Source organism: Epinephelus lanceolatus, chromosome 6, assembly GCF_041903045.1.
Source record: "Epinephelus lanceolatus isolate andai-2023 chromosome 6, ASM4190304v1, whole genome shotgun sequence".
Taxonomy (NCBI): domain Eukaryota; kingdom Metazoa; phylum Chordata; class Actinopteri; order Perciformes; family Serranidae; genus Epinephelus; species Epinephelus lanceolatus.
Genome location: NC_135739.1, coordinates 28405490 through 28415389, shown reverse-complemented (window position 1 = coordinate 28415389; position 9900 = coordinate 28405490). Strand labels below are relative to the sequence as shown.

The 9900-nt window shown below is 37.9% G+C and overlaps 1 protein-coding gene across 1 annotated transcript; it reads left to right on the top strand.

Moving 5' to 3' along the window:
- The first annotated feature begins 2057 nt into the window (after window positions 1–2057).
- plvapb (plasmalemma vesicle associated protein b) lies at window positions 2058–8944 on the top strand. Its single transcript, XM_033621086.2, has 9 exons — window positions 2058–2530; window positions 2903–3079; window positions 3508–3604; window positions 4100–4301; window positions 4406–4625; window positions 6945–7094; window positions 7344–7472; window positions 7958–8026; window positions 8546–8944. The coding sequence occupies exons 1-9, from the start codon at window positions 2327–2329 to the stop codon at window positions 8552–8554; spliced, it is 1257 nt and encodes a 418-aa protein (XP_033476977.2). The 5' UTR covers window positions 2058–2326; the 3' UTR covers window positions 8555–8944.
- Window positions 8945–9900: the final 956 nt, after the last annotated feature.

The following is a 9900-nucleotide window of genomic DNA, read 5'->3' as shown; positions in this document are numbered from 1 at the left end:
TACACTTCTACTCCACTATAATTCAGAGGGTAATATTGTACATTGTACCACCTACAGTAACTAGTTACTTTTTTGTCATGATTTTACATTTAAAAAATATGGTTATCTAAAAAAGTACAATGCATTATTATAGGTTAAAATACCAGCAGCCTCCCTGGATTAACCTGTGAACAGGCCCTGGGGCAAATTTGAGTTTGGGCCCCCTGTTGGCTCCTTGCTGGTTGATAATCCTGCCTTGCCCAAAAGTATTTAGGTGTAAGGTAGTTAAAAGAAGCTCGATCTTGACCATTTTCAGCATTTCCTGCGTCGGGTTAATCCATCTGTAATAGTAATTCAGTTGGCATCACTCTTGATACTTTTTTGCTGATAGGGTGATGAGTCAAGTTGGGATGCAGGACTTTAATGGGAGTGTAGTTCATTCATTAATTTTCCGTTCCATAACTGCTTATCCTGTTGGGGGTCGCGGGGGGTTGGAGCCTATCCCAGCTGACACTGGGCGAGAGGCGGGTTACACCCTGGACAGACAACCATTCACACCACGTTAAAGTCACCAGTTAACTTGCGTATCTTTGGACTGTGGGAGGAAGCCGGAGTACCCAGGAAAACCCACCCAAACTCTGCACAGAAGGGCTCCCCCACCCCAGATTCGAACCAGGAACCCTCTTGCTGTGAGGCGACAACGGTAACCACCGCACCACAGTGCTGTGTTTATCATATGGTCATACTGTATTGATTGCAGTACATTAAAGGATGGGTTCATATTCTTAAAATCTATCTTAATACAACAGTCATATGCTTATATGTACATTTAAAGAAGTTTTGTAAATGTAAGGGACCAAAGCTCATCACACTGTGTACACATGACTTCTAAAGTTGAGCTGAAGATCAAATGAGGCTTCGTCTAAATGAAACCAGGGTGTCTACAGGTGCTTAAAAAGTCTTAAATTCATTTTTTTAAACAATAAAAAGTCATTAAATGGTCTAACATCTGAATTTGTGAGTCTTAACTGACACAAATATTTTTTTAAATTAATATTTTAATCCATCCTTTTTTTCTAGTCTACATATCTGATGTTTCAAATCTTTAAACCTACAAACAAATGACTGTAGTCTTACTTTATACTCGCACTTAACTGTTGTTGTGAGCTGTTACCTAACCTATAGACACCCTGTAGATGAACCAGGGGGGTGTTATGCCAAAGTTACTGTGTTTTTAGTGTGGAATGCACTCTTTTTGTTACTATGCCTCCACAACAGTTCAGCAGGAACACTGCCTGTGGGAACACAAAGAGGAAACTTAATTCTAAAAGGACTGTAACTTGATTTGACTGAACTGTCATATTAGCTTCATATGGAGATTTGAACTCAAAACAGGACTGTTGATTTCTTCCATCACCCACATTGGAGACGCATTAAGTAGGGATCTTTCATGGCCAGTATGAACATGAGGAAAGATGACAACAAGCAGAATTTTTTTCAGTGTACACAGAGGGAAGAGAAGACATGGACACCTGATTATTGTTTAAGACAGACTTGGAAAAACGCAACCCTATCATTTAATTACACATATGTTCAAACACAAGACCATTTTTAATGAGTCATAAAGTTGTATGGCATGGATTCTCTGATATAATTAGGTGGTCACATGAACACAAGATAAGCAGAACTGCAGCAAGTATTCATGAGTCTAGATTTTTACATAAGAGTAGGAAGATTTTTATAAAATCCTATCAAACATTTGCGGGAAAAATGACATCAGACACAAAATCTTCTTCCAAGCAGAGTCATTTTCTATAAGTAAAAACCTGTCGCAGGGGGATCGTTAAACTTTATTCAGTCTTACGGTTGCGGCCACAACTATTTCCTTTTGTTCCAGGCACCAGGAAAATTTCTGACAATTTGGGCAGCGGTGCAGCTGGAAGCTGGAAGTGTGACAGAGGTCGATGTGGGAGGAGAGGGGAGGAGAGGGGAGGAGAGGGGCGGTGAGGGTTTGGTCAGGATGGACTGGAAGTGTGCCTCCAGCAGCATTTATAAACATGGCCCCCTCACACACCTAAGGGTCATTGTTTACATCCATCCATACGTGCCATTTGTGCCTGTATGGTTCTGCTCCCTGACAGTGTGGCACAGCCATAGAAGACAGAGGAACAAACATCCCACCACAGTTTTTTCTTCCACTTCTGTTCGACAGCATTCTCCTTGAAGCCTCAGCACCTGCTCCACAGAGAAGATCTCATCTGAACAGCCACCTTGCGGATTTGTAGCAAAAAATAATTCCTCTTTAGATATTCCAGAACCAGCTGCCACCATTTCACCTCCAACAGTCATGTACAGCTCCAGCTACTCCCGGGCCAAGTTTGGCCTGGAGGCGAGGGAGCCCCTGCACAAGCCCAGAGGGAAGAGCTGCAGCTACTACATGAGGACCGTCTTCTTGTTCTCCTCTCTGATCCAGTCTCTGATTATCGTCAGCCTTGTGCTCTTCCTCATCTATGGACAGCCAGAGAAGTCTGCGGAGGAGAGGAGGGTTGAGGTCAGTGATTTCTTCTCATATAATAACCCTTTTGAGATATTGAAGAACCCCCTCCAGATGTGTTAAGATGTATAAAACTACTCAGCTCTGTATAATAATTTGTGTCTGATACAGTTTCTGTACAAAACTATCTGAAAATAACAAAACTTCAAAGTGAACAATAAGTAAAACACATTTTAAGTGGAAGTAGACTTATAGAGACTTAATTTGACTTAAAAAAAAAAACGAGATGTGCAGCAGCTTTTGATTCATCTTCAGCCTGTTATGTGTCTGACACACAGTAAAATATACATGTGTATAGTATGTTACAAGCTGTTAAATACAGTGGTGATGATGATGATGATGCTGAGCGACCTGACTTTTACTCTGAAGGAGCTGGAGTTGAACATCAACACGCTGAGTGACAACATCATCCAGCTGAGAAAGGAGAAAGGCGAGCTGGGAGCTCAGCTGGGAGCTCGTACAGCTGAGAAAGCTGCTGTGGAGGCAGAGTTGGCGAAGCTGAAGACTGATGCCAACAACACAGAGTATACACTCAACGATAAATTAGTGAGTAGATGACTTGATTAATATCATGCTAAGAGAGGCAGGTCATTTATTATCATGTATCATTTAGATTATTTTACTTTTGTAAGTGGTTGATGTGCAGCTAATTATTGTTTTTTTGATCACTGATTAATGTAAAACTTGAAATTTTCCACCATAGTTGTCGCCTTTATGCTGCTTGTTTTATCCAACTATAGGACAGAATGTTAATTTGAGCAGTTGCTTAAGTCATAGAATAAGTGTAGTGGTGTAAAAAGTTAAATATTTCCTGCTAAAATTTAGTGGAAGAAAAGTATAAAGTAAACTAAAAACAACAAATTACAAGTACCCCATGTGTGCTTAGGTATTGTGGTTAATTTATATATGTCCTTACATTTCACCACTATTGGTCGCTATGTTAATGAAATAAATATATATTTTTTCATGTATAGTCTAACTGTGAGAGAATGAAAGCAGCAACAATGAGCATGATGGCGGCGCGGCGTCCCACCCCTCCAATCCAGCCCCCTCCTGTGGTCACTACAAGCGGTATGTCCATGAATATTCTATACTTTTTGGGAGACTTAAACATTGTGAAAAACCTAGTGAATGTATGTGTAAAATGATAATAAATGTACAGTAAAAGTCACTGGCTTTATTAAACGTTAATACATCATTCACTAATGCTTTATAGATAAGTTACAAGACATTATTAAGGACAACTTTTGGGGTTTTGAAGAATTTCTCTCGCTGGTATTTAGATGATGGTTTAGTTGAGGTTATTACTCTTTATCAACTACTTATTAACATTTATATCGAAAGAGTTGGTGGCTTATTCGAAGTCAGGAACTCCTGAGCATTGATTGATGACCTCACCATTATCAGTGTCTAACTACTGATCTGCAAGCATTACTAAACTAAACATTAACAACCCCATTAGTTAGCCTACACTTAATAAAGGGTGACTTATTAGAAAATGGTATAATAAAAGTAAAGCTGTCAGAGTTTTCCTGTGATTATAATGTTTCCCACTCATCTCTCCAGGTGAGATGAAGACTTTGCAGACCCTCAATGCTCAGCAGAGAGCTATGATAAACCTCATCGGGGCAAACTTCACCCAGACAGTTCAGTACCTGAGCCAGGAGAGAGACAACGCCCTCAAAGACCGAGACACACACCACCAGGACGCTATCGCCCTGCGCAGGGAGAACACCATGCTGAAGGAGCAGCTCACCACCTACACCAGGTACTGTGTGTTTCTCCATCTGCTCCACGAGAATAACTGAAAATATTAAGATTTAACATTAAAACATTTGTCTCATTCCTTTTTTTTTTTTTTTTTTTAACCAGGAAATGCAAAGAGGACTTTGCCCAGTCTTTGGACGGGATCAAAACGGTGACCAGTGGTTTCCTGAACAAGATCAACAATCTGTTTCCCCACCAGCTGACCTTTCACCTCACCTGCGACAGCCAACAGGAGCAGATGGAGAAGATCAGAAACAGCTGCACGAACCTGTCCAGAGACGTGGAGAATAAGTTCCAGCTGTACTTAGACAACGTGGGCAACAAGGTGTGTGCAACATATTAAGTGATTCTTGGTATGTGTCGATTTGATGGTATTATTTGAAATGACTGCAATCGGTGTACACTGGAATACACAGTCTTAAAAGGCATTAACCAGAATAGAATAGATTTGCACATAGACCTATATGCAGTGGCAGAAGATGTACTCAGATCCAGTACAGGTAGATGTCCTGCATTCAAATTCCTCTTTTTGTAAAAGGGCAGAAGTACAGCAAAATATTCTAAAAGTTTGAAAAGTAAAAGAACTTGTTCTGCAAAACACTGACAATCTGGTCTATCACCAGGAATCTAAAAGGATCATGAGATGAACTTTTATTAAATTTTCAGACTTTTCTCTAATCTTTGCTCTTTATTGCACACTTTTACCTCTTTAGATCTCGCAAAATTATTTAAATGAAACCATGTGATCACTTTAAAATCACTCAAAGGTTGAGAATTTATTTATTTAATCATACACCGTACTACACACTGTGTTGTAGGAACGTAACCAGTAATTTAACATGTCAGGTCAAGATGTAGTGTAGATGTAGTGTCTCAAATGGAGTATAAGTATAAAGTAGCATTAAATGACATTACTCAAACAAAGTATCTCAAAATGGAAGTATTCAGAGTTTGTACCTCTGTCTTTCCAGCCTTCCTTTAAACTCTCTTTAAACTCTGATGGAATATTCCAAAAAACAAATTGAATGGGAAACCAGGTTCTCGAGGGAGGAAGTCTATCTGCTGATTCATTCATGATAAATCTATGGCTAAAGAGACAGATGTCCTCTGAGGCGCAGTCAGGGTCAAAGCAGAGGTGAAGTGTGTGTCACTACTGATTCAGCAGCACAGGAAAACAGAAACAAAAAATGTATCACCTTTCCATAAGCTCATTATCAAACTTAGTCTCTTTCTTTGTCTGATGTTAGTGGTAACTGTAAACTTTTTTGCTGCTTTTTTAAAATCAGTTTTCCCCTATGTGGAAAAAAATAAAATAAATTTTTTTAATGTTTGTTTTTGTAGGGATAAGTATACACCATGGACCAACGTTACACACCACAGAATTTATAGTCTAAACTAGTTTGCAGTGCCAGGCCATAGATTAGCCTTTACACACAGAAGTCAAGTGAAAAAAAGCACAAAACACAAACAATAATTTTATTTAAAACTGACTCATTAGAAGCACCTCTTAATATAATGTAGTCCATTTCAACAGCACTGCAAACTTTTACCTCAGTTATAAAACTGTAGTTAAATTCATACCTCTCTGTCAATGTCAATATAAACTGAACATTATTAACCAAATTATTGTGAAGGCAGAATTTATGACTGAGCTGTTAAATAGGATTGCATTAAATTTATCCAATAAAGTGGGCACTGAGAGTTTGCAATCATAAGTGGCAGCTACACAATAATTTAAATGTGAAAACATCATGGAATAGATACAATTATTTGTAGCATAAAATACTAAACTGTCTTTAAATCTAAATATATACAGTAGTTGTTGGGTTTTTTTGTGAACCTTGCTCACATATTTAACATGTTTCTCAAACTTTAGGTGGGAATATGACATAAGACTGAGATATTTTACTTCACAAAACCCCTTAAATAGATTGTCCATTAATCTTTTAATTTTTAGGTCCTGAAAGAAAAGCAAAATGACAACAGCTTTCCTAATATTGAGTGTTACAGTTGAGTTTTCAAACCGCACGGTCAAATTCATGAAACTTATGAAACCATTATGTGAATACATACATCCCACTGACTCAGCTCCGTATTTGGTGAAACATTAGTGTCACAGGCACCTCAATGGTTGATTTAGAGCATCATTAACCTATGTCCTGTGGCCCTCAGGGAGACACTCAGTGTAGAGGAAGACGTTAAGGAAAATGTACATTAACAAACACTTGACAGATAGAAATAGACACATGGTAAACAAAAACCATTATGTAAGGGCACCATCTGGAAACAGACGGGTTTGACACAATCTTTAACCACTGCCGATTATATACGAGTGACTCCCACATTCTGCTTCAGAGTCTAGAAAAGCAAATTATATTTTCAATATTTTATTGCCATACAACTTAGTTGTTAGGAATATGTTGCAGTGTGCTTATAACAGAAAATCAAGCAATCACAGCATAACACAAAATTCGCAGAGAAAACAATTAACACATAATACACAACCCTCAAACCAACAGGCATCACATACATCCATAGATATAAGATATTAACAGTCCAAGAGGAAAGTGAAGTACAAAATAAGTGTGAGGTGATTTATACACACATTAAAGTACATTAAATTCATTAAAAATTCCTCTTCCAGGTGGCGGAGATCCAAGCCTTGTCCAGTCGTCTGGAGGTGCAAAACGCACATTTGACTTCTGACATGCAGCAGTGTGAACGCAGTCGCAGTGAGACGACTGCCGAGGCTGCCAAGCAGCTAGAGCTCAAGCAAAAGGCTCATGACGACAAGGTAGGTCATATTTGTGCACTGATGTGTTTATGTGGGTGGGGAATGGAAAACAAGAGAGAGATCCACGAAAGAACCTGATGTCCTCAGTATCTGGTTATAAAACTGTGACCGCTGATTTAAAAAGTGATGATAATCTAGTCTTATTTCCGTTTCATCAAGAACTTAAATCATACAGTAGCACAAAACAAATGAGGAACATTTCTACATCTACATTTTCTATATAAAATATCACATGCATATTTTGTTCAGGTGGAGAAATTACTGATTGAGCAGAACTGGCTGAGAGACCAGAAGAAGCTGGCAGAAGACACTTTGGCCCTGAGAGAAAGAGAGCTTCAGACCCTCCAACGAATGCTCCCTGCTCAGCCCAGTTTCAAGGTAAAAAATGTGGAGGACCTGCTGTTTGCTCTGTACATACATATGAAGGGAAATTAGGGAAGGCAGCACCTACAAATGATTTCAAACCTTCATTCATGAAGGACAGATATTTATTTTTGTGCTCATGTAAAGCATTAATATAATCTGCTTTCAAAACACCATCTGGATAAATCTCCTGTATTTTAGCTTTTTGCACTCCAGTGCTTTTAAATAAGATTTACTCCACTGATTATATGGACAGAAGTGCAGTGGTAAGGTGGTGCGTGTGGACTTGGCAGAAAAGAGAACCCTGAAGGCAGCAGGAAGGATGGATAGGCAAGATAACAAAAGGAGGAACATTTTTAAAGAGTCATTAGTGGACAGTTTAAATCCCAGTGTAATGAGGGTGAGACATGCATAGTTAGAAGAAGCTGCCCAAATGTGGTATCTGTGTGCAATAATAAATAACACTGGAATAATCTGCTTTAATCTGCTTTGTTTTCCAGTCTGCCGTTCCTAAACCTGCCGCCCTACAAGCCTCTTTTGGAGCACCTGGCATCAGCAAACCTCCAATGGTAAACTTCATATTGCAATAAATACCCAAATTAGATTACTGGTTATCTCAAATGTAATTTCTGTACAGCAAGTGTCATATTTTTTTTTTTTTTTTTTACTGTACTGAACATGTAATTACATTTAAACCTACATAGAATCATGTGCAAAAGACACTCATTGTGTTATCTTTTAATATAGTTCTTTGATGGTCTTCATTATGAAAATACTGAAACAAGCTGAGAGTCAAAAACAGCTCTGTGAGGCTTCAATCACAGACAGCGGTGCTTTGAGCTAAATGCTAACGTCAGCATGCTAACATGCTAATAATTGCCACTGTAGCTTAGCGTTTCAGCACAAAGAATAGCTAAGGCTGATGGGAATATCATAACTTTTGCAGGTTTTTGTCTGTCTTATTTGTCTCTTCTTCAGATATTTCATTCTGTTAACTGCTTCAACACTGAGTCCAGTGTTCAGAGACAATGATCCCCTTATTGCTGTCATTAATATTTAATCATAATCATCAATATTTTGTCTTTCAGGTGAGATGAAATGAAGCGGCAGAGTAATAACTGAAGACAGGAGTGGTGCGTCACAGGGATTGACATTTTGCCTTTAAAGATTTTTTTTTTCAAAGAACATGTATATATCGCTGATACAACACACTTTCACATAACCTGTAAATACTCTGTGTTCACGTTAATGACATATTCACTGTTGCTGCTCTGTGCATGCTTTGTTAAGCTCTTTGTGGAATAGAAAATTAATTATTATTTTACTTTTGTTTGAGTTTAAACACGTGCTGTGAAAAGTCTGGGTATCTTCCAGGGTAAATGTACAAATTTCCATGACACTGGTGTAAATATTTTTATTTAATGTCACTCACTGTTCTGTAGTTATGAAAATCTGTTATTTGGAATTAAAATTAAATTAACCAAAAACTGTCTCATCCTCAGTGTTGTTCATCTCTCCGTCACTAAAATACAACAAAGACAGGACTTCAGACAGCAGCTGCTCACTTGTCTGCTTTAAACAGAATGCTCTTAAAATGGAGACATTTATGTTTCCTAGTGATTCCCAATGGTTTCTGCTGCAGGTCAGATGACAATACATACACTGACCAAGTCATAAACACATCATCACTCTGGCCAGTCATTCACAGTCCTCAACATGATGTGTCAGAAATCAGACGTAAGAAATTCGGAATGAATTACATTAGAAGCAGTAGTTTTTATGAGTAACTCAGTAAAGATAGGTTGAGACTATTAGTCTATTAATTGCTTTTTAATGGAGTATTTTATGAGTTCAGGAGAGTAGCTGTTACATAAACTGTTCTCAAGCTTTACTACTTCCTTTTCCTTTCCGAGGTACAAGATGATGAGTGCATACAGTCACTGTAGCAGCAAACTTTCTTTGAACTGCCTCATCGTGACTATAAAAAATACATAGGTCATGACAAACGTGAACTACAAGTGATGAAACAGTCAAAGTATAATTGTGTAGTATGCCAGTGACATGTATTAGAAAATGTGTCACAGAAATTTCATACTATAGTATGTCATTAAAAAAGCCAGAGTGTATCATAAAAAAGTCATTAAACTATCATAGTATAGTATGTCATAGTATGGTCATGAAAAATGTGGCAAAAATGTTTAAAAAAAATCATAATAGTTAACCATAAAAGGCCACTCAAAGTCATAGTGTAGTATATCATAAAAATGTTATTAAAACTGTCATAGTATTGCATGTCATGAAAAATCACATAAAAATGTTGTTAAGACTCGCTATAACACAAAAAGCCCTACAAACTCATAGTATAGTATGCCATAAAAATGCTATAAAAACACTGAAAAAGGTGATGGTAAAATGTAGTAAAGTCATTATAACGTATGTAAAA

Bases quoted from the DNA above. Each gene is read 5' to 3' on its own strand.
- plvapb (XM_033621086.2), top strand. From the start codon at position 2,327: ATGTACAGCTCCAGCTACTCCCGGGCCAAGTTTGGCCTGGAGGCGAGG. The intron at 3,080-3,507 runs GTGAGTAGATGA...TTTCATGTATAG, and splicing joins ATACACTCAACGATAAATTA to TCTAACTGTGAGAGAATGAA. The intron at 7,473-7,957 runs GTAAAAAATGTG...TTTGTTTTCCAG, and splicing joins CTGCTCAGCCCAGTTTCAAG to TCTGCCGTTCCTAAACCTGC.